The sequence below is a fragment of the Centruroides vittatus genome, unplaced genomic scaffold (assembly GCF_030686945.1).
Source record: "Centruroides vittatus isolate TY-2023 unplaced genomic scaffold, ASM3068694v2 contig_911, whole genome shotgun sequence".
In the NCBI taxonomy this organism is placed as follows: domain Eukaryota; kingdom Metazoa; phylum Arthropoda; class Arachnida; order Scorpiones; family Buthidae; genus Centruroides; species Centruroides vittatus.
Window position 1 is genome coordinate 507616 of NW_027122600.1, and position 25924 is coordinate 533539.

At 31.5% G+C, this 25924-nt stretch overlaps 1 protein-coding gene across 1 annotated transcript in view; it reads right to left on the bottom strand.

Annotated features, from left to right (window-relative positions):
- LOC136984272 (solute carrier family 12 member 2-like) overlaps positions 1-25924 on the bottom strand; it is a 43539-nt gene that overhangs the window by 1874 nt on the left and 15741 nt on the right. Inside the window, exons 8-24 of the mRNA XM_067281186.1 lie at positions 24987-25098; positions 24790-24914; positions 24523-24717; positions 17915-18022; positions 17726-17849; positions 17560-17661; positions 17289-17444; positions 17113-17212; positions 16932-17043; positions 16733-16867; positions 16552-16658; positions 16326-16471; positions 12008-12259; positions 9370-9484; positions 5107-5193; positions 4925-5030; positions 4797-4864 (exon numbers count right to left, since the gene is read on the bottom strand). Of these exons, the coding sequence (XP_067137287.1) occupies positions 4797-4864; positions 4925-5030; positions 5107-5193; positions 9370-9484; positions 12008-12259; positions 16326-16471; positions 16552-16658; positions 16733-16867; positions 16932-17043; positions 17113-17212; positions 17289-17444; positions 17560-17661; positions 17726-17849; positions 17915-18022; positions 24523-24717; positions 24790-24914; positions 24987-25098 (2150 nt within the window). The remainder of the gene's footprint in view (positions 1-4796; positions 4865-4924; positions 5031-5106; positions 5194-9369; positions 9485-12007; positions 12260-16325; positions 16472-16551; positions 16659-16732; positions 16868-16931; positions 17044-17112; positions 17213-17288; positions 17445-17559; positions 17662-17725; positions 17850-17914; positions 18023-24522; positions 24718-24789; positions 24915-24986; positions 25099-25924) is intronic.

Sequence of the window (25924 nt, forward strand, 5' to 3'; positions counted from 1 at the left end):
GGTCGTAAACACACTAAAACAATCAGGATCATCACTCAGACAGTTGTCATGTGATCCAATGGTCAACATCCATGTCAACCCTACAAGAGCTGTAAGGCTCAACAGATGACTGCTGTATAAGAAGAAACGTCAGCCCAGATTAACATCAGACCATAAGATAGAAAAGGTAAAATGGGATAGAGAACATTCAAATTGGAATACAGAATGGAGACGAGTAGTATTCAGCAATGAAAAAAGTTTAATTTAGATGGTCCTGATGGCTGGTGTTACTACTAGCATGATATCAAAGAGGACAAGAAGATTTTTTCCATAGGCCAAATGGGAGGTGGATCTGGGCCAGATTTGGATACAATGGGAAGACTAACATTGCATTTCCAAGTGGGCATATGAAGGCCAGAGACTACCAGGAACTGTTGGATGTGCACTTCATGGCATTTGGAGATAGGGTTGGAGGACCATTCTGGACATTCCAGCAAGACAACACACTAATCAATGTAGCACGCACTACATGGGAGTGGTTCTTAGACAATGGTGTGTAATGGAGTGGCCTGCTAATTCCCCTGACCTTAACCTCATGGAGAACCTCTGGGTAATCCTCGCTAGGAAGGTATAGGCCAACAAACGTCAGTTTCCAACTGTTGCAGAACTGCAGACAGCCATCACCACTGTACAGGACGAGATAAGTCAGGATGTGCTCCAGCAACTTTTAGACAGCATGCCTCATTGTGTTTATGACATTGGGGTGCAAAAAGAGGGGTTTCTGGAATGATAATATGTAATTTTAAATGGTGGAAGTAAACTTTTGCAACACATGGATTATCTCACTTTGTGTATTTATTCATTTACAGTCATCTAATGATATGCTAGTTTAATGATGTCATATTATTTTTACATATTTCTGCTATCTTCACAAATAAATGTTTGTATTGTGTTTGCTTAACTGAAAGGAGTGGACCTAAACTTTTGCAATGCACCTTAACTAGCAGAGAAGCCTGACATTATTGTTATTTTTTGCTTGGGTAAAGATTATTTTGTACTTATAATCCATCTAATAATCTTAATCTGTTATAGTATTCAATGTACATAACTACAAAGGTTATCGTATGTAAGCGTTTATCACACCAAGTGACCAATTTAACACATTTAAAAAATTCTTTAAATTGTGTAGAACATTATTGCTAACAGGAAAAGTATGATGTACAGGGGCAAGACACTACTAAAAGAATTAAGAACATCGTGACAAAAAATTGCAGCGTGTCATTGAGATGATGTCACAATAAATAATTACTCATTGGAATTTTTTGTTTATTTGGTTATGGCAACATGATACATGAGCAATCTGCCAAGGGGATGCATCCCAAGAAGACATATAGGAAGCTGGACTCTATTTACATGTTACTAATGTGAAGAAAACCCGGAAAACTCCACATAGCCAGCCCATTGGTAATGCCCGAACCCACAACTAACTACCAGTGTTCAGTGGTTTCATCTCTCTACTGGAGGGACACTTATTAGAATTAAGAAAGTACCATTCAGACATGGAAAATTAAATACTCAGACTTTTCACAGGGTAACACTTTCAATTCCATGCAGGCAAGTGCTGTATGGTACCTGTCACAGTAATGATATAGCATGAAAGAGACATGCTCTATCATTGTCACCATAATTAAGAGAATGTAATATATATTTTTTAAAATTATATTTAGTTTATTATTATCTTAAATTTTTTGCCAATAGATGGTGCTACGTGTAAAGCCAGCAAATCAAATGTAGATAGAAATTGATTGGTTTATAGAAATTCAATTGATATTTTGGGGTGGGATGTCTGACATTATCTAAGTTAGCAGTTACGTTCACATACTTCTAAGTTTTGTAGCAATTGGTTGAACAGCCTAGGAGTGTATACCAACATCCTCATCTATTATTTTTGATGGATGTGATTCCCAACATTAGTTTTAGATACAAAAAAAAAATTATTTTGCTCTGTAGAGAAACACTGCTTCAGAGCAATATCCATGTAACATCTAACAGACAAAATTATTTTAGGAAATAATACAGATAATTTTTTTGCAGCCATTTAAGAACAATTCAAATTCATGGATAAATGCATGAAATTGATTATCTTTAGTATTTGATAAGAAAAACATTTTTAATAGCTGATTACATGAAACACAATTTGTTGGCTGTTTTAATTTAATGGAAATATTTTTGAATAAACTTGTTTAACTGATGTAGCTTGATTATAAATATAGAACATGTTATATTTTTTACAACAAAAAAAAAAATACTAACATTAAATGCATATCATAAAAATTGCCAACAATGAATATGACAATGTTCTTCCACAAAGAAATCAGTTAGTTGTCATCAGGACATTTACTTTTTCTCATACATAATGTGAAGCAACTATTATACTGATTACTTTTTATAGTGCACTTTCACAAATCCAAATATCAATAAACATTTAGATAATAGAAATAATCATCATAAAAAATTGTATTGAGCATTAAAGACACATATCAAAATATTCAAATGCATTTTTTTTAATAATCATCATCATCATCCTCATCATCATTAACTGAGATGATTATCAATAAAAGGCCATTAAGAATTTTTTTAATATCCAAACATTTAAAACATTGCATATAAAAAATGTAATTACTTTGTTTCCAATATCAATAATGTGTGTTTGGATTAAAATCCTTGAATTAGCAGATAAATTCAGGTAGTTTCAGATGTCTGTAGTCTCTAAATTGATATTACTCATACTTTCCTGACTTTGCTATATATAACAGAGGGAAAGCACACAATTGGTCGAAAAATGATCCTCCCCAGATTCCAGGTTTTTATGTTGTTGGAATCAGGGACCTTGAAATATCAAGAAATGCAAAAAAATTCAGGGATTTTTTCCTGTGTGTATTGACGTTAGTATGTGTGCATATGGTGGGGAGGGCACTGTTTTGTTCACCTTTGAAGCTTAACTCTTGCACCTTTTGTCAAAAATTTCTGAAATTTTGCAGGGAGGTATGTGTATTAGGGGGGATTGATGCTATTAAATTTTGGTGATGTAAGGAGATCGTGTGTCATATCTCAAGTACGATCAGACTTGATGACTTTACTCACTTATTAGTATTTTCAGTTTTTTTATAAAACCCATTCTTGCCCTTAAATTAAACTTATTGCCATTTTATAATTATTAGTTAATTAAACTTATAGGTTATTTTTATCATAACAAATGCTGCCACACATGTAGTTTCAAATGTTGCCAGGTAAGTTAAGCAACTTGTTGCTGGATTTTTTTAATGATTTGTCTACAAATGCAATTGATGATAATTATGTTGAAGATAGATTCATTCTTCTGTCAAATTTAAATTTCAGGGATTAAAGGTACCAGTACTGTATATAATGAATATTTTAATTCTATAGTTTGTAGCTTTATTTAAATAAAATTTTCAGTAGAACTAATTGATAATTCTTAGTATTGTTGTTGTTCTACAATAAGAACACTTGGAAACCATTTCAAAAATTAGTGATAATTTATTAATGAGGTTCATATCAATCGTAATAATTTACTGATTCAGCTTAAAGGATATTTTAAAAAAAGAATGACTGTTATAAAATTTTGATGTCTTTTGAAATATGTCTACTTTGCAGATTATAAAAAGAAAACAAAAATTTTGGTTTTTAGGAAGAGTCAAAACAATTCACTGCTAACTAAAAAATTATATCTGTTTAAAAAGTAACATAATTGAATAGTTCTAGCAAACAGCACATGTGCCCAACCAGAATATAAATATAGAAACTGCCAGTATTATTGTTTGGATGTGTACAATATTTATTTTGCATTGCTAGTGTTTATTGTTGTTGAACAGTCTTGATGCAAAACATTAATGTGATTTTCCTGCATTGCAATTCTTGTAATAGAGTAATCTGTAGTCATTCAGTTTTGTTCTAAACTTGGCAAGATTGTCACAAACTTTCTAGATGTTGAAACAAACCCAAAGGGGGGGATGAGTGCCTGGGTAATATGCAAATCTTTGAATGGTCTTGACAGTTCTGTGAAGGCAGAATGTTGATTTGAGGCAATTCAAAACTGGGCCATCCATCAACAAGCACTGCCAATGAAAGTGTGAACAAAGTTTCCTCTCTCCTGGTTGGAGATTTGATGTATGACATGCCAAATGAAAGAAATTTGTTTCAAAAATCTTGGATCAACTTTTGAAATGAATTTGGCACGTTAAGCCAGACTTGGATCAGCAGACTTTCTCCTATTGCCATGCAATAGGAGAAAGTCTGCTTGATCCAAGTCTGGCTTAAAATCCAGCTCTAGTAAATAGGGAGGATGGGGAAAGTACTGGGACTTTCTCCTATTGCATGGCAATAGGAGAAAGTCCCAGTAAAGCTCAAAGCTTACACAAAGTTGCTTGAATTCAAGCAAATGTAACAAGGGAACTGAAGAGCATCTCAGAAAGACTTTTTTTAACAGCTTTTATTGGCTCTATGGATGTTGTAAGAAGGGATTGCCACTACAGGGAACTATGTAGATCATAACAGATTGTACAAATTGAGATATAATGAATCTTGTTTTTGTTCCTGGAATCAGTTCAGTTACTTTTTAGATGAATGGGTTATACTCTCTGTAAATACTTATAATGTAATTTAGATTTTAGTTTGTAAGTAATATTAAAAATATCATAAATTTATATAAAGTTTGTTTTAGAATTTTCTATAATAGTTGAAATATGATATTATTATAGAATTATCATTCATGCTAACAGATTTCAAAAGAAACTTACATGACAATCAATGTGGCTGATGCTGAGTGCTTTTCAAGTAATTCTCTGAGACGAATATATCTATATGTCTGTAATCGAAGAAATTTATAAACTACCAGTTTTAAATTTATGAATTAATATGTATTTACCTTTTGTTTATAAGCTGACAGATCAGACTTAGTAATCACACAAGTGTCAGTGGAATCATTTTCATTTACAAACCACTTTGAAATGAGTGATTTAAATTTATTCTTACTAAAATAAGAAAAAATAAATAAAATTAATTTAATAAAACTGAAATATTTATTTAAGAAAATAGTGATTTACTTACCTTTCTACTGAAGGAGGATTTGTAACATCGGAAAGCATGGTAACAGCCGAAACATCAATACGAAATTTTTTAAGTAAAGCAGCCATGCTAATTAATAACAAAAATGATAATAATTAAAACTGATTTTAAGGCTAGGTGCTGACATGAAATTTGTGGTTGACTATTTAGTTGCATGAGTAACACCTACTGCTCCATATGCAATGGTTCTGTCGGCCAATTACTTAATTTTTATCATAGCTCAAATTAAATGATTTCTGCAACTACAACGTGAACTGTGTATGTTTAATCTGTCTGCACTTGCTACCAACTAAATGGGTGGACAGTTAAGTTTTGACATTTGCTACGTCTTCAGAAAGTAAGAAGCAAATTTATAATATTCAATACATTTTATTAAATTATGTTGTAAGATAGTTTAAAAAGTCAAGTTTATATTTATGAATTTGACATACTTCTATTGACTGAGGTTTGGAGAGCATCATGATTTAATAATGTACTGTACATGTCTACATATTTTATAGGAAATTTTTTCCCCTTGTTTTATTTTTGATCTTAATCTCTAGAGTGCACACACGTCATCTCTTCAAAATCCATGATAAAACCAAGTTAAAAAATGTGATAGCTGACCCTCAACATGCACACACGTGTAACTGAACTGACTGACTGGTTGCAGTAGCAAGCACATGACAATCAGCTAATCATTTGCTTGACTAAAAACTGCATATTGACCCTGGCATAATGAAATTTCCAACATTTGAATAAAAATAACTTTGTAATTCAGTAAATTACATTAAATGTAAAGATGACAGAAGTCTGCCTTAATTTCCTTTAAACTTTTCATATTTGTCATGCATATAGATTTGATTATAATGATTATTTCCATGAATTTAGTAAATATATCAAACTTTTATGTGATGATCATTCTCATGTTACAATGAAGTAGAAAGAAATTGTTTAATGATGAAAATGAAGTGTATATTTGTCAAACTTATAAATATAAGGGAGATTAAAAAATTTATTTATAAACTGAATTGGTAATCAATGCTTAAAACTTAGATAAATGCCTAATGGTGTGGTGTTTTTTGTTTTTAGATATCCAACTACTTGACAACATCAATCTGGTAAAACCCCACAGTTGGGACAGGAACCATTGCAAAATGATCATTGGTTTGATCTAAATATCCAACCTTTCATCACTCTTTGTGAATGTAAACACAAGTATTAGGGTGAAAGGTCAGGACTCTTAAGGATGATATGTCAATTTTTCTCATTGCATACACTGTAGCTTCTGTACTATGTGGGGAAATGTGGTGTGCATTATCATGCAACAAAAGGACATCAGATCTCAGATTTCCAAATCTCTCTGCTTTAATAGCAGTAAAGACACCAACCAATGCCGAATTATCAGGATAGAGAACGGCTATAGTAATAATAATAATTTAAGTAATATTAATAATTTAAATATTAATAATTTCTAGCCCGATAATTCGGCATTGGTTGGTGTCTTTATGTATAACGGGTTAGTTGTTGTTTATTTAATAGCAGTACACAGATTGTCTGAAATGGTGCAGTAGTTCTATGTACTTATGTTCTGATCAGTGGTTTGAATTCCAGGAGCAGTTGGCCCTCAGATAACTATCTTGTGGTCAGATGTCGATGCTGTAGTTATATGAATCAACATTTTGGTATCATTGTTATTGCATTTAAACTTGATGTATAGATTTGATTATAATGATTATTCCCATGAATTTAGTAAATATATCAAACTTTTGTTTTTATTGTTATCAGCTAACAATAGTGCCACTTTGCACACTTAGATTACTTGGCCTGATGTTAGATCATAGTTCTCTAGAACATTCTTCAGTCAAGGCTGCAGTACCATCAAAAAACTTTTTGAATTCATCTTATAAAAACTTAACAATAAAATCAATAATAATTTTTTATTACTCTGGCAAAAAATGTATAGTTTACAATATATTGTAAATTATTTTTAAAAATCTTAAAATAATTCCAAAAGGATATTCTGAAATTTTGATTACATTTGCACATAAATGTATAAGTGTCCAAAATTTAAGGATAAACACAATTACTAGTGATGATTTTTTTGTATCTATCACCAAGCCAGTTGGTGACAAGTTTGCCACAACATTCAGTGCTGCATTGCAGTTCAAGATGGATATATTCCATACTGACAGGTTTCTCTACCTGGGTATTGGCAAGTACTTTCCATCTATTCTCTGGCTATGCCCAACTGCTGTATGTATCTTTTTCACCAAAGACTTTACTTTTATTGCTTTGATTTGTAAAATTCTACAAGTTGTTTTGTATTACCCTATGTCAGACTTTGAGTAATACAGTTCTTGCCATATTTGTCTGCATTCATTTACAAATGTCCATCCTTCTCTTTTTTACTGTCACGACTAGGTGCGTATACAGACATTGATGTCACTGATCAATCTTTATTTGGGAATATCCTTTCGGCCGAGACACATTTCGGGCATAAGCCCCTCTTCTGTCAGCATTACATCCGGGATATCCTGTAAGGTGGTGTTAATATATATACATCTTGTTTAAAATCACTTATTTACAGTTAAAAATACCTTTACAGTCAACGTTTTTATGACTTTACACTGAACATCACATAGCACATATTCTTGACATCCATCCTTCTGTTTTGGACATGTTCATAAATTCACATTTTTAGAATTGATTTGTTCAAAAGACTCATTTCTATTTTTAAAGTCTTATCCAATATTCTCCTTAAGAGAACTTAAATTGAATTATGTCTGAACATATTCAATGAACTATTAAGAGTATCTGCATTTTAAAATCTAATTTTATGATTTTAAGTTTAATAAATTCAATTTTTTTTTTCTTTTCACTGGTGGTAGTTACTAGAGTTGCAGATTTTTAAGTTCATGAATATAACTCCAATTTTTACAGTATAGTATAAATAAACAACAACTAACCCGTTATATATAAAGACCAACAACTGCCGAATTATCGGGCTAGCAAATGGCTATAGTAATATTAATAATTTAAGTTAATTTGGTACTAGAGTTAGGCGTTAGGCGCCATCTCTTGCTAAATTTAATAATTAGAATTTTAATTAAATAATTTTAAATAAATTTAGGCTTAACTGGAAGAAAAGAATCGGCCCGAAGCGGGATTCGAACCCGCAACTTCTGCTATCCGTGCAGACACGTTACCAGTTACGCTACCCGGACCTTCGGTCCGATCCTCCCCCTCCAGTCAATATAAGATTACCGTACGACCATCGACGGCTATTACAATGCCGGCTGGGGACACATTAATTGCCCACGTCCTCCCAAAGGCACTCAAGGCACCGAAGGTCCGGGTAGCGTAACTGGTAACGTGTCTGCACGGATAGCAGAAGTTGCGGGTTCGAATCCCGCTTCGGGCCGATTCTTTTCTTCCAGTTAAGCCTAAATTTATTTAAAATTATTTAATTAAAATTCTAATTATTAAATTTAGCAAGAGATGGCGCCTAACGCCTAACTCTAGTACCAAATTAACTTAAATTATTAATATTACTATAGCCATTTGCTAGCCCGATAATTCGGCAGTTGTTGGTCTTTACAGTATAGTAATAATGTATTAATTATACATCAGCCAGTTAAAGATGCTATGACAGTCTTAGCAGCATATGCTATACATTAGTGTAATGAGGTTATTTGGGATGAAGCAAAAATCATCAAATTGATAAGAGATTGCAAATTAGCCAAAATGATAAAAACGAAGGATGACTTATGGAAACTGTAACGTCAGAGACCAAGAGACATTCTCCAATGCATGGAGGCTATTGTACAGGCAATAGAACTTCAGGACTATACTTTTATTTTTCAATTTATATTATTTAAAATATGTTTAAATTATTTAATGCATTTTAAATTTTGTGCCTGACTCAATGGAGCACACTTTCAAATATCCATTCCATGATGCAATGAATTCTTTATTTGAAAGATAGAGAATCCAAAGATGGTCTAAATTAGACTGAAAGTACTTGTTCTTAATAAACTTTTGCTGGTTAAGTATTTAATCAAGTTAATATTTATTGTGTATTTCATAATACACACTAATTCCATTTAAGGAATTAAAAAGCTGTTTTGTGAAAAAAAATTCAAACTTTGATATAAAAAAAAAAATCTTGCTGATAAAAATGAGAAGTAATAGCAGTTAAAACATAATCTTTAAATTATACTTAGATGTAATTAATGTAGAAATTTAAAATCAGATATAACTTACTTTACTTGTTCTTGATCTAAGTTCATATCGCAATGTGTTACTGTAAAAACTCTTAAGGTGCAATCACTCCATTGAGATCGTGTTGTTAATAAATAAGGCATCAGGATTGTCAAACCTTAATAAGAAAAATTAATCTCAATTACATCAGTATAAAAACTGAATATATTCAGCATATCAAATTGAAAATATTTCAATGTACAATAAGTAATAACTGATTTCAATACATTTTTTCCTCCCAAAAAAATTTTATTAGATGCATCCAGAAAGGAATATATGAATTGAAGGAAAATTCAGTTTTCTTCAATTGAACAATAGAAATTTGATGGAATAATATATACCTAATTAAGTTTATTACTACAGTAGAGCATCGATTATCTGACTTAATTGGGGACTGGAGTTGGTCAGATAACTGAAAAGTCGGATAACCGAAAAGTATGAAAAAATACATTATTAGTATAGTGTATTAGGCCTGGTTTAAATACTAGCCTCCCTTTCATGGTCGAGCCAGTGCTGCCAGCTAAAACATACAAAAATTTAACAAAAATAATATTAAAGTAGCCAAGACATAACCAAATATTGTAGCGCCACATCACTAGCGGACATTTGAATTTGCCGGCTAGAACACGGTCGGTTAACCGATAAGTCGATTAATCAGGGGTCGGATAATCGATGCTCTACTGTATTTTTACTTTTAGGATATCATGGACTATAATATAAATATAAACTTGCCTAGTTGTGTTTCATATTTTATTATAGATATACTTTGATAAATTTCCTCCTCAGCTTTATTGTTTCCTTTTATGTTTTGTTAAAAGTTTAAATCAAAATATTTTAAGTACAAAATTCAAGATAATAAAACTTAAGAAGTTTTATTATTTTTGATCAACTACAGTTCAGTAAAATGTATTATTATACAATTATTCAAATTATTCAGAGAGAATAGTAAAAATGACAAATCTCGTAAAATAGAAATTTTTTTTTTTTTATATCAATTAATTCTTTATTGTATGAACCTTAGTTCATTACAAGGAGTAATTTGTTACAAAAACAAAATCAATAGTAATATAATATTTAAGTTAATAATTTAGTAGAAAATAACACAAAGTAAAATATCAAGTAATAATCAGTTTTTGTAAAGTGCAATATATTAATATCATCTTTCCAAGCCTTAAACCTTATTAAATACTTGTCCCTACTATCTCTAAATTTTACACAATGAAGAAATACATGTTCCCAAGTTTCATATACTTGCATAGTACAGTTACTACATGCTTTTTCGGGATCTATTGTTAGTCTGCTATAGGTTAAGATATAATTTTGACTGCATCTCAAATGAAGGATTAATCGTTTAACATACCGTATTTACTCACATAAAATATAAGACTAGGTTTTTATCCATTTTTCACTGCTTTAAAAACCTAGGTTGCCCTATACATGCAAGCGAAGGATTCTTTTTGTTTTGTATAATTTTTGTAAACTGTGTATTTGCATTTTTTACTGGATGTGTTTAAAACCAAAAGTATTTTATCTGGGTCGTTTGAATCATTCTTGTGTATTGTCAGGAGTAAAGATGAATAGCAATAGGAAAAGAAAAGATTTTGAATTGAATTCCAAAATTACATGGGATCCCGATATAAGTTTTAATTCATTCCCATTTGGAAATTAAAATTCGAAGAAACTCATAAGTGTAATTGACTGTTAAGAATTGGCAAAAAAAAAAGGTTCTGGATTGTCCAGCTTTACACGAACAAATTATGTTGTCAATTTTACAAGATTTTTCCTTGAAGTTTAAAATGCTAGTAATTTTAGTGGGACAATGTGTGCATTTACGTGCATTTGGTATTTTGTTATTAAACGAAATAAAATTAGAATTGTATTAATAAATCTAATTTTCTTTATTTTGATCTTTAAAGTCACACCTTGTCCTATATACGAGGTCGTCTTAAATTTGAGTAAATACGGTAATAATTTATGTCCATAAGCAAATAATCCAGCCCCTACAGCCAATCCACAATTCCTTAAATACTCCTTCCCTCCCTCTAAAGTGCTGCCAACTCTTTATTTTTTTGTTTAGGTTTTGTAAAGTTATGTATAGCCCAAAACCTGATCATTACTGCTGAAACAGCACACTACACAATGCTTACATCAAATTTCCTGAAACATTTGCCATTGGAAATTTTTCTATACCACATATTTTCTGAGCTTACATACTTTTTTTTAGGTTTGTGCATTCAATCTAATAAATATGTCCAAAAGAAAATCAAATGGTTACATCTGATGATGCATCTTTCTACCGCCAAATCTTCAGTTTCCTGATGTATTATTCAAGGATAAGTGTCTCAACAGACACTAAGATGTCGAAAAGTAGCTTTACAATTGACTAAATATTAAGATTTGTTGTTCTTATATGAAACAAAAAAATAAGTTAAAATGCAAAAGCATGAAACAGAATGTAGGAAAATATTTCAATGTGAGTAAATAAATGACAAAAAAATATGGATTTCAACTTGATAAATGAAAAAGATTATTTGCATTTGGGCTGGATTTGAATCTGAATCTCCAGGAAAACTTTTTTTTATATGATTAGCTTAACACACCTAAATACTTTATATATTACTTTGATTAATCAAACCCCTACCTCCATCATCGTACAGCCACCAAACATCAATAGTTCCTTTATCCTGCTTATTTCGAAATTGATTGATTTTGTTCATAATTTCTTTTGGAATTTCAGAAAAATTCATTTTTTCAGCAGGTATTTCAATGTTTTGTTTTGGTTCTTCTAAGTTAACTTCTGATCCTTCTTCATTTGAAATGGTTATTTTTATAGAAGCAGAAGTTGAGATATTGTCAGGATCATCTTTAGCAACCATTTCGGGATTGGAAATACCTGATTTTGAAAAAATACTCTTATTTTAAACCAAAATCTTTAATTGTTAATAATTACACATGTTTTAAAAATAACTTTGAGAATAATTAAATACCTTAAACAAAAAGTAATGAAAGATTATTATATTGGTATATCCTTATGCTATACACAAAAGCTTTACATAAAAATTTCTAAATTTTTATGTAAAGCTTTTGTGTTTGTGACAAATATAAAAGAAAAAATATCTCACTGGTGATAAATTTTAATTAAATTTAAACACAGTATATTAATATTCCCAATAAAATGTTTAAGAAATTGTTTCTTATATTTATCAATATAAAATTTATATTAATAGATAACATGTTACATATTAATATAAAAAAAATATATTTATACTTTAGTTACTTAAAATAAGTATTAGTTTATATTAAATAATTTCCATTATTATAAAAATTAGAGAGAAAGTACTGTATCAGTTATATTAGTTTGCAGTTTTATTTCTTAAACAGTAATTTATATATATTAGTGCTATGTATTATGGCACCCTCTGTAGGCAACTCAAATATGTATGTATGTATATATTGTAAGTGCGCCTGCACAATTCACATTCTTGTTCACATCCTTGTTCAGTAAAGCTGTGTTACCATTACTCTGTGTCCATGTGAATCCGTCTCCATCTTTTCATACTTAATTCCAACAATTATACATACCAATTAAGGTCTCTCAAACAGGATCCCAGTTGTTTTTTTAACCCAAGAAATTCTTCTCATCCCAGGAAATTCTGAAAATTTCTTAAAAGTTCACCTTTTTTTTAATTTTATGTTAAGGTTGTGGAAATTTTACCAATTAGAAAGTATAATTAACTCATAAACTGTCAGAATACATTTGTATTTACTAATTTTAAACGTACTTATTAATGAGATACAGTTCTTTGGTAGCCGTATCCTTTGAATGGAGTTTGGAAAAACGTTATTAAGCCTCTGTATCTCTTTATTACCAAGACTGAAATACCTACTTATTAATTTTTTTAAATTTTTCCTCGTTATGGCATGTCACAAATGGTCAATAATCAATATGTAGCTTATTTGTGGCAGGACTCTGAAAATTCTTTACTTGTCAGAACCTGCAAATTGGGCAAGGATACAAACTAGTATGAAGTCTACAAGTATGAAGTTTTTCTTCATAAACTTTATTATTAAAGCTGAACAAATTGCCGAATTATCGGGCTATAAGCTTGATGCTGCTATTAAAGCAGCCAAGGTAGACAAATCAAAAATACTAGAGAGTAAAAGTACTACTACAATCTCAAAAACGAACTAGAAATCTTTCAGGCTACAGGTGAAAAAACATAACATTTGTTTTCTCTTAAATGCATTAAACACGATTCCACTCACATTAATTGAATCGGAAAGGGCATTCTTGGTAGCAGGACTTTTTGTTACTAAAATAAGAATCATATTGTGTGATGAGAGTATTTGACCATCTTTGCTTTTTAAAATCTTAATACAAAATATTATTGTAAATTTTTATATGTATTATTTAAATCACAAAAATTATCTTTTAAGTTCATATTTTTTAAAATTTTCAACTCGAAAGCATTTTTATTGTTGTTGTACGTAGTTTCCAGCAAATCTTAATAGAAAAAATTTATTTGTGAAAATTTTTACGTAATTCAAAGATAATTTTTAAAATATATCTTACACAGCATTATTAATATGATTTTGGAGGTTTCAAACGTATTAAATTACTTTAAAAAATGAAAAATAATTATATCATTTGATTTCAAGATATTTTGTATATCTTAAAAATAATTAATTCTATTGCGGAATCCTGGGACAAGCAAAAGACCAGGAAATGAGAAACCTTAATATACACACACACACATTTTTTTGACTGGCCACCCCGTGGATATTGACTTTTTTCTTTACCTATTATGAGTGGATATATCAGTTCCATCTGGACAAGTGCCAGATGGAACTGATATATCCAGGATAGACCATCCATGAAATACTCCTAGTCTGTCCTGAGATGTTACATTATTTTGTCTGTTGGGATCAAATCCAGGTGAGCAAGTATTTCAAGTCCCCAGAGCAGTAGGTTGACACATTAAGTTAGTGACAGCCAGGTGGCTGAGGTAGATATAGAATTCAATATAAGTTTATATTTAAATTATTGTTACCTAGTCCTTCATTTAGAACTACGGTAATTGAAAATTTGTTTATCATGTGCATTTTAAAGCAGTATTCCAAAATAAAAAATAATTGTCATTTTTTAAGCTGTTTATACTGTACTTATAAAATTGTGTCAAACTGTCAACTTGCCTTGACATTGATATCTTTATCTTTATTAAAGATCATGTAATTGTAAGGTTAGAATTGGGATGATGGATTTTAATAATAATATTTAAATTCTTTGACTGAAGACATGAGAAAGAAATTGGTCAAAAAGTTCCAGGAATGAGTTTAAGAAGTGTTAGAATATATTACTTTAATATTTTTCAAAATAATAATCCTGAGCTTCAATACACTTTCTCCAATTTGGATATCATTTAGAAAAATCAGCTTCTTTCACAGATTGAAAAGTTTTTTTTATCTAGTATGAGTTCTTTCCACTCAAACCCATTTTCCTTTCAAAGATGAAACTGCTAATCTTTAACATTCATCCTATTTAACTCCTAATCTTCTTCCGACTTCTAATTTGACTCTCTTCTTTACCCAAAATTTAAATATAAAAAAAATCCTTTGAAAGGAAAATGGTTTGAATCAACAGAACCCATACAAGACAAATCAGAGAATCTTGTAATCCTTAGGCCGCGACTCCACTAGCCGTAAAAGGGCCGTAAAACCCCTCACCGTAAAAGCTTTTACGCCTGAGCAGGTCGTAAAATATCATGGTCACGTGATTAAAAGCTTTTACGGTGAGGGGTTTTACGGCCCTTTTACGGCTAGTGGAGTCGCGGCCTTAGTAGTAGTTGGTTTTTCTAAATAGTATGTATTAAAGTTCAGGGTGATTAATATGAAAAATATTAAATAAACTTCTTTATATTGTAAATTTTTTTTTAACTTTTCCTGAACTTTTTGAACATACTTTGTAAATAATTTTCTTTTTAATATAAAATATAGTTCACTGTTCTTTGTTACCAGATATAAATATATTATATTATATTAATCATTATTAATTGATATATTAATAAATTTTGCTTAATATAATTAATATCAAACAAGATAAAAACAAAGGAAATTTTTAAATAAATTTTCACATTATTGTGTATCAATTACACTGAGTAAAATCAAGTATAAATATTAAATGCCAATATAAAATTAATAAAATATAGAACTTACTGGAATTGGTAAAATAAAACAAAAACAACACCTTTCACAAATTTCCAGCAACAAATTTAAGGCTGATCAAATCAGTTGAAAACGTTTTTATACGATTAAATTTGTTGCTGGAAATTTGTGAAAAGTGTTGTTTTCGTTTTATAAAATTAATATCAACACAAGATTCATATTCAGCTGTTAAAGTTTATATTCCATTTATTGTTAAAACTGATAATTAAGATCTGCTGCTCTTAATACATATATTTCTTTATCAGAATAAGCATAAACAGAATCATTCCTTGAATTTGACAGACACTGATGATGGCAACAAATTTTTCTTCCCCGTTTGGTATATTAATAGCTATTATTTGTTAAATAATTTGAACCTTCAAAGTATTCTGAATTTGAATATTATTTAAGCTCAAATACATAATTTGACTTTTTTATAATCAAATAGTCAATCATTTTTATCATCATTAATTACAAACTCAAATCATAATAAAATGTATACTGGTTTGCAGATCTGTGTTTTTAACAGTTCAGACATTGTATTTTCTTATAAAAATAAAAATTATGCTAAAATTATACAATATCTTAAAAATTATTTTTATTTTGTAAATGTACAATCAAAAGAATTAAAAAAAAATGAATTTCAAATGATATTTGTGTTGTTTATCATTAATATGGAATTTAAGTAAAATTATATATCAATATATAAATTAATTTTCTATAATATTTAATTTCATATACAATAATTAAATTGATACCTTCTGAAAGACTTTCTGTATTTTTTAAATTTTCTGCTATTTCATCACCACAAAGAAACTGTTGAACATTTTCAAAATATTTTCCATAGTCCAAACCTTCATTCACTCTCAAAATTCCTACAGACAATTGCATGTCAAAAGCATGACTGAAAGATAATTAAAACAGTTTATAATTTAAATTTATATAAAATAATTCAAATGTAACAAACATGAAAGAAGTACAGACTGGATAATTTGCAAATAATCTTGAATTTCTTTCGGATCCGCACTTTGCCAATCAGACTTAAAACCCATTAATATTGTGTTAGGACGTAATTTACCTAAACCGGAAATCTTAAAAAAGGAATGAAATGTTATTTTTAAAAAGGAAAAATTTAATATTACATTGATTTGAAAGAAAAATTTACCTGAATTAATGAAAAAATGCCTTTGGATATATGCTCGTCTTCTACATGACAATAGAATGCTTTCACTTTCCTTTCATTTAGCCATTTGTAATTAAATTCTGATATTAAAGTCCTAACTGAATGAGATATATGATCCTAGAAAATAAAGAAAAAAAAAATTATATGAAACAGATTTATGAGATTTAATTTATATGTTTACCTGTATAACATGGCCACAAATCAATAAGCCAACATGCTTTGATAAATCATTTGCAAAATCAACCAAACTAGGCCTACTATATGCATTCCCAGTTAAAACTAAAATGGATGGCCTGCAATAAATTTACATAAGTTATATTATTATTTTATTATTATAAAAATTTGAAATTATAATAAAATACCTAAAATTTTTAACATGTTCGTCAACTTTATTGAGTTTTAATACTGCGGAAAGTGCATTTTTATAGTAATAACCTTGTGTAGATGAACCCCAATTGATAGCTGGATTTACAAAATAAAATAGAAAAATTACTTATAATTGTTAATTATAATTTAAATTATTTAATCAGATACCTACGTGGTTTGAATTTCTGAATGTAAAGGAAAAGTGCTACAACAATTGCAAAAGTGACTAAGGATGTTACCCAGTTCATAACAAACATGACACTAATGCAACAGATGGCTCCAAATAAGCTTATCCATTTATTATAATATTTAAATCCAGGACGAAAACCTTTAATAAATTATATATTCAAATGTTTAATATACAGTAAAAATGTTTATCATGAGCCATATTGTGAAGTGTTTTGCAAGAAAAGGTAAATCTTAAAGAAGAGATCAAAGTTTACCTGGAGACTTTACAAGTGATGCATGGAAACAAGCAAAGTTGATGAGACAGTAGGTTGCCATATAAAAGTTTGAGATATAAGGAGCTATGGTGTTCAATTCTCCTAAAAAACAAAAATAGATGTAAAGAATTTTAAACTTAATACTCAAATTATGAACAATATTCACCTATAGAAACGAAGACTGCAGCTATCAGAAAAGCCAGAGCAGATGCCCTTCTGGGATCATTATTAGGACCATAGCCTTTACTGAATAATTTCAAGTAGGGAAAGATCTCATCTTTGCATAAAGCCTATATGAGAAAATAATACGTCAATAGAAAAATAATTGAGTAAGTCAGTTTATAAGAATGTTTACTTGAAATAATCTTGGAGCACTAATCATAGCAGCCAATGCTGATGATAAAGTTGCCGAAAATGTTCCAATATAAATCAGTGGCCCATAAGCAGCTGACATTTCCATCACCTGCAATTGAATAAATTTTGGAATAAATTAATTTAATCAATAGATACATTTAACATTAATTATAGGCTCAAATCAATTAAAATGATTTAATACTCATGAAAATTACACTTAAGTACAAAATGGAATTTCTTATTTTTATTGTTTAAAATTTTAAATAAAAAATGACAAAAACACTTTTTGAAAAGTTCTATTTTTAGCATTTCAAGAGAGATCAGGACAGACTGAATATCATAGAAATGTTAACAAAGTGAACTACGATCTGAGTCAGCAAGTTATGGAATTAATTATGATTTAGAATTTAGTTGCTGTATTGAAGCATCTAGCAATTATTTCATCGTTGTGAGTTACCCCATTTTCTACTTAAAACCTCTAAAGACTGAGTAAGTGGCACTACCTTAGTTTCTGATCATCATATTCTCGGTACAGTTTTTTCCACAATACCATATAGCAATTTTCGGCATGTATGAACTTCAAACTCTCTGCGAATAATTTCCACCAGCTTCTTTAGCAATTTAATAGCATTTTTTTCCCCAGTAGCTTCAGAACCCAACTCATCAACTATCTTCCTAATGTCCTTCATTATCTTTCAACATCAACTTCAAATACAACTTTGTTTCCTTCTCTAAAAATAATTGTTTGAAAATTTTTTGACAACTCTCTATTTGATCTAATTGTTCTTTTCTTAAATTAGATAATTTCCTACAAGTTTTCTTGATGCTAAAACTTTACTTTCCAATGTATTTCATTATGAATGAAACTATTATTATTTATAACCTTCCTATAATTAATGATAACTGAAATAAACAAAATTATAAACTGAATAAATTAAATAGAAGGCCATCTGATTTAAGAAACATGCAAAACATCAACACATTTTAAACTGTAAAATATTTGACTCCAACTAAGGTCATGTATCCTAAAACTCTGCATCTGTTTAAAGTGCATTATTTTAAAATAAGGTTTTTTTGGGTCTAGATGGGTTATTTAACGTTCACGATCAGGACCAAGATAGAACAGGTTACAACTAAACTTCAAATTGAAGTCTATCATCACACGGATATGGTCAGCTTTAAAACAACGGAGTTTGACCTTAATCCTTTTCTCCAATTCTTTCACATATCCATGCTTCCCAACTATTTTCATAAACTTTTTGCTCCAGTTGGTACCAAAATCTCTCAGTCGGTCTTACTTGTGGAATGTTTGGAACATGGGCTTCACGAAAGATGTATTGAATTCCGTAATGGTTCAACTTGTCGACTTAGTGATCAACATAATGGCCACAACCCATTATGTTGACAACACCTTGCCAGAAGACATATTCTTGGTCAGGACAGCATTTCTTTAGGAAGGATACTAACCTCTTCTGAATGCATTGGTTGTCATACACTTCTTTAGTGATGAAGCTGGCATACAAACCAAAGGGACATGACGGGCAATGAAGGCTCGTGAACGTCCCTTTGGTTTTTATGCCAGCCAAACCAGAAGTTTCAGAAAAACTTTGAGTGTCATTTGAATTTGAAGGGATACTATAGATTACCACCTATGGAATTTCGGGACTTTGAGTATATATCTGAACTGAGGGGACCAAGGGTATGCGAAAAGGACTTAACTCCAACTGCAGATGATCTGTGTGCTCGTGGATCAACATCTGCCTCTGTTGAAGGTATATATGGCCGACTTGCCGGACTGCCTGTTAAACACAGGATAGGTTTAGTGGAGAGCGATGCAACTCCCGATCATCGTGTGATCACCGAAAAAAAAAGTATGATAACTTTTTTATTTTTCGTCTCTGGTCCAAAAGTAGGATATTGTTGGACTCGTCTCGGTCCCGAGTTCAAATATATATTCAAAGTCCCGAAATTCCATAGGTGGTAATCTATAGTACAGCCGAATTTGATTTTAGGATTCGAGTGTGGATCCACGATTCTTCTTTAGTAAAGCAGTGATTATTACCAGCATATTCATTTCCGTCAAAAGTGAAACAGGATTCGTCGTCCATAACCACATCGAGATTGTTAGACGACTTCACGCAACTTCTGCAGAATGGTTTTTGAGTATCAAGTTGTTTCGTTTATTTTGGAGCGGACATTGGCTTCTTGAGTCATTTGAAGTTCCTTCGGAACCCGGCGAACATGTCCGTATGAAATTTCGAATTTAATTTTCTAAGTGTTTATGCAACTTTTCCCAAGGCTTCTTCCTCCAATTGATTTCTTTCTTTCGGTTGTTTTCTTCCACTTTCATCCACTTCCAGCGGATTCTCCTTGCTCTACCCTTGAAATGAATCAAGGGACAACTGTAGTTTCAAAATAAATTTAAAAATAACACTACTACTGAGCATGTCGGATTATAAAACGTCGGACAATAGTCCGACGTTTTATAATCCGACATGCTCAGTAGTCCGACGCACCTCCCGTCAAAGTCACCGTAGTCCCCGTCACCGTAGTCCCCGTCCCCGTTACGTGTCTGCTTGCACAGAAGCATGTCGCGACATGAATTTCCCCACCCAATTCCCAATCGAAATGGGTGTTTCATTTCCATATTAACCTAGGCAGCATAAAATGTAGGAATATTGTAGGCTACTGCTAGCAAAACAATGCCAAATATGTAATCACTTTCGGTAATCCAGACACTTTTGGTAATCCGACACCCCTTTGGTCCCATACCTGTCGGATTATCAAGGGACAACTGTATACACTATATGCCAAGGACGACGCCAGCCAATGGGTCAGGGGGGCAAGATGATGTAAATTGATAGAGGATATGAATTGTATGTAGGTAAAATAAAAACTATTCATAAAGTTTTAATCATTTAATATGTACCGGAAAAGAAATATCTTAATTAAAACATTTTTTTAACTTACAAGAAGCCTAAGAAGATTATTTTAATTAAAACTTAGCATTTAAATAATTTTTTCGAATTTCTAGGGAAGGGCAGCTGCCCCTTCCTGCCCCCCTGGCGACGCCCTTGCTATACGCCGTGAAATCTCATTGCAGAGAAATGTTTGACTGTATAAGATTTCCATTTTTGCGATTTTCAGTATAAAATCTGCCAATTACTTTTCTACGGTCGAATTCATTTAATCTTGCATTTTTTAAATGGAACGAAATTACCGGAAAACGCTATTGAAATTTGTGCAGATTTTTAGGATACACTCCTACATTTATTTTTAAAAAATAACGATTTAATTACTATGATTTTGCTGACTTTATTCAGCAATGTTTTGCTGTGTTTTAATTATTTTTATATTTTAATTACACGAGTTAAAAGCATAAAAATTACATCAGATCTATTTCATGTTTTATTTTTTAACTTTTAAAGTTATTTGCAGGTGCTTCGAGAGAGACCTCCGGACCCGGGGGAAAAATTTACAAGTAAAATCCAATTTTCTCTGTATTTTTAGTTATGAGGTTCAGTCTATTCATTATCCGCTTCGGACTCCAATTTTCAGCACCGTCCTTCTACGGTTAATTAGCGCGTAAAAAACAAATTGTGGGATGACGTCCGGGCCCCCTGTGAATCCCAGCCCTAGGAGACGGGGAGGGGATGCCCTCCCCGTCTCCTAGATAAAATTTATAAAATATGGTAAAATTTCCCATCATTTTCCCCCTCGTCGGCCCTGGTTGGCTGTCCCTCCTAACAATGTTCAGAGACCTTAGCGCTTGCGAAACATCGATTTATTAATATAGAAACTTAAATTTTTGTTTTGTTATTATTATGATGAAATTTATTTCTAGTCGATTTTTAAACCTATCGATTAAAATACGATAAGTAAGGAAAACTAAACAGTATATCATCAAATCAAGTAGTGTTATAGTTTTTTACGGGCATTTAATGTTAGGGTAACATTCTCTATCCCTCGTGCATGTTGTCCAATTTAAATATAAGCCCATCAATGACCGAGTGGATAAAATCATTGAACTCTAGTAGTTGGTTGTGGGTTCGCGCCTGACTAATAGGCTAGCGTGTGGAATTTTTCGGATATTTACGTGTCTAATAACACTTAGAGAAGCCATCTTCCCCAAGAAAGTCCTCCCAGAAGGCACCCCTCGGCAGATCGTTCTTGTGTTGCGTTGCCTTATCCAATCAATTCACTCTTACTTAAATATAAAACAGATTCGTTCCTAATGAGGAAAATTGCATTAAGCTATACAGTACGTTTATGCTTTCATCAACAGATTCAGTCGGTTTCTTATAAGAAAACAAGCATCGCAAAACTTCAAAAACTTGTTATCTAAGGAAATAAATTGCAGTTTTAAAAGACAATTTTTCTTTTTATCAATCATTTAAACGTAATTTATTATTATATGATTTCATTTGACTTTGTACTTTTGAATTTTGACACAAGAAATAAAATATTTTACATTTCAAAAAGACTGTTTTTGTTTGAATATTATGAGCAATTAGCTCTTCACAATATCAATACACGATTGAATATTTTACATATTAAAATCTCTCCATTTAAAATTTTTATAAAATCCTAGATAGAACGGTTATTATAGTTTGCGCTGAGAAAGAGTGGACATGAATCAGCCTGAGCTGGAAGGGTTTGTGTCAGATAAAAGGGATGGACGGAGACGTGTGGCTACCCCATTGGAAATTGAGACATGAATTTGATCTCTTTCAGCTAATTTGTTTTTTACATTTCTAAAATTTTTTATACCATCTTTATCATAAGTAATTTCATTGTTTCATGTGTTGTTTACAAATTTTATTACTTACTCTTAATTCTAACGTCAATCAAACGTCTCATCTGACTTAAGACCCTTCCAGCTCAGGATGGTTCATGTCTACTCTTTCGTTGCGAAGACTATAGCAATTAAAACTTAAAAAATAAAAAAATAATAATAAATTTTGGGGCCTAGGTACAGAACGGTTCCAAAATTAATCTTTGAAATAAAACCATGATGCAAAAGTTATAAAAATTGAAATTTCATTCGTATATTTTTGTGGTCTTAGGAGATGAGACCGATTGGCTCTCATCCAATCTCAAGTCTTGCTTATAAATAATGTCTACAAGAACAATCGAATGCGTGCAAGAAAAAAAAATTAATGTGAGTACTAATTATTACATTTAATCAGCAAGGAAACAAGTCATTTCTCACTAAGTTGAGTACATGCGTTCTTATTTCAATGAAAAATATATGAACTAGATAATCAGTTACATATTTTAATTGTTTATTTATTATTAACATTGCACTTATGTAGCTAACTAAGCGAAATTGATGATAAACAAATTATGAGTTATCTAGTAGGTCAAATTTTGTAGGTTAATAAAAATGGGCCAAAAAAAAAGCAAGGAAAATGGTGATAAGACAATATTTATATTTTTATACTAGGAATTTTCCATCCTTTTACCGCTTAAGGTGACCTAACTCCTGCTGCTTCGCCCACTTATTCTCAATATATACTATTCGTAACCAAAATTTCAATAATATGTATACGTTCATAGGTGTTCCAGAAACGCGGGATAAGTAGATCATGGCACTTCCCCCCTTCTAAAAAACACAAACACAAATAAATTAGAAACATAAACAAGTTATATATTTATGTAGACTTTATGTGGGGGAATATAGAAGTTGTTTCAAAGCATTTCCAAACTAAAATTAATTGGAAAAACAGTTTAAAAGAAATTCAACTCACATTAAGATAATTTTTCTTTCAGATTTTCTCCATCAAAATCGAACATTGAACAACTTTCAGATTCCAGAAAGATCTGTTTTTGTACTTTAAACACCCCGATCGTTTGAATATTTAGACTGTCAACACTGCTATGTTAGAATATAAATATTCATTATTTAAATTCAATTTAAAATAGCTTAGAACCTAATCCATTTTGTTAGTGACTTCGCGTGCAATGGGGTTGAAGAAAGTTGTAGATTGCCGAGCGACTATAAGGTGGCAGCTTACTGCTTTGGGGAACCCGAAAGGATCGAAAAATCCCGAGAATTTTTCGGGGATGGTCTACCCAGGATATGTTTTCCGTCCTTCACAACCTAGCAGTGTCACTGTGGACCTGGACGAACCACAAATTGCAAAAGTGCCCACAAGTTTTCCACTGACCATGGTGGAAAGAATTTTTGTTTGTTTTGTTAAGTTATGGCAACGCAACACTTGGGCGATCTGCCTGGGGGGATACCTTTCGGGAGGTCTTTTTAAGGGTAACAGGCCCTTATTCAGGCATTACAGACGTGGAGAAAACCCGGAAAACTCCACGTGGCCAGCCCGTCCTGGCGAGGAGCGAACCCACGAACGAACTCCCAGTGTTCAGGGAACGAAGGAATTTTTAAAAAATCATATAATAAACTCCCTACAAAGAAATAATCTATTTGTTAACTATAAACTGAGTTATGAAAGTAAAAAAAAAATAAATAATTTGTACTTTTTCAGTTTTTAATTTAATATTTTTTATGCAGCATGATAATAGCCTAAATTTAATAGATTATTCACTGTATTGTAAGCAGTAGAAAACTATAAAAATGGAAGAATTAAATCTCCTTACCTGATTATAATTCATCATTCCTTGTGTGCAAACGCGATGTTTGCAATTTCGATATTCTTCATTAGGCAGATCATCAATATTTCCAGTAGCATCGCGTATTAGAGTAAAGCCGAGCCAAAGAATAATGACTACATAACTGAACGACGTTGTTATTATAGCTAAGAAAGTACCCTTAGGAAGAGCACTCGATGGATTCTAAAATAATATTTTAACAATATCGTTACATTAATTTGTACCTATAAAAATTTCTTTGCAATTATTCTTTACCTTTAAGTCTCCAGAAATATTCGCTCCGGCTAAAATTCCAATCACAGAAGGAAAAAATATAGCAAATACACTAAAAAAGTTCTCTCCCCTGAAGTCGGGTCCGAAATTATCTCGACCGTTTCTCCCTACGGGTGACATTATTAAAATTTGAAAAAATAAATTAAAAAAAAAGAAATGATAAAAGTGATGTGCTTTACATTGCCATCCGGTAAATCCCTTGACAATTTGATCCGGTCTTGGTGTAAAGCATGCACCCACAAGGTAATCAAACATGGCTACCAGAAGCAGAATTAATAAAAGTATCTGTGCCTGAATTTAGAAAGGAAAAATGGAATAAATTGTTAAAAATATGGAAAAAATATTTCAAATTAATGCAAAAAGTTTATTAGGGTTCATCCATAAACCACGTGTCCATTTTACGGGAGGGATATGAGAAAGGACCGTGTAAGGAGAAAGGATGGATATTGCAACATCAGTGCATGAGAAGTATTAAGTTTTATGGTTTATACGGCAAGGCGAAACGTGGACAATCTGTCGAGGGGGAATGCCACACGGAAGGTTTTTTTGGGGGGAACTGCCCCCTATTTAAGTGTTACTAACGTGAAGAAGACCCGGAAAACACATGGCCAGCCAGTTGGCGAGGCGCGACACCACGATCAGTGTTTAGTGGTTTTTCCATTCGGCCACTGGTGGAAAGTCGTGTTAAGTAAAAAAGTTATTTGTAATACTTTTTATCCTCTAACCAGCACAGAAACACGTGGCATTAAAAAAATATCGATGAAACATCAGTGCAGACATCAGTGTGTTGAAAATAAAACAATTTTACCCATTGTTTTATTTAAAATAATCTGACTCTGGAGGAGAATAATACGATTTTTAAATAATTTTTAATATAAAATTAATTATACATAGGGTTATAAAAATATTTATAAGTGGGAGGAGTGGGAGGTGGAGGATTGGATAGACACCACTGGATTACCGACCAGATGGCCAAGGCTATTAAGGCATCAGTCTACCGTTTAATAGAATCCTGGTGGGTCTAAAGACACAGGAATTGTTCAGGGTGTCGGGTCTCGGTCCTCACCACTCGGCCACTCCACTATGGGCCTGGCCGAATCAGTAACGGGCTTGTTTT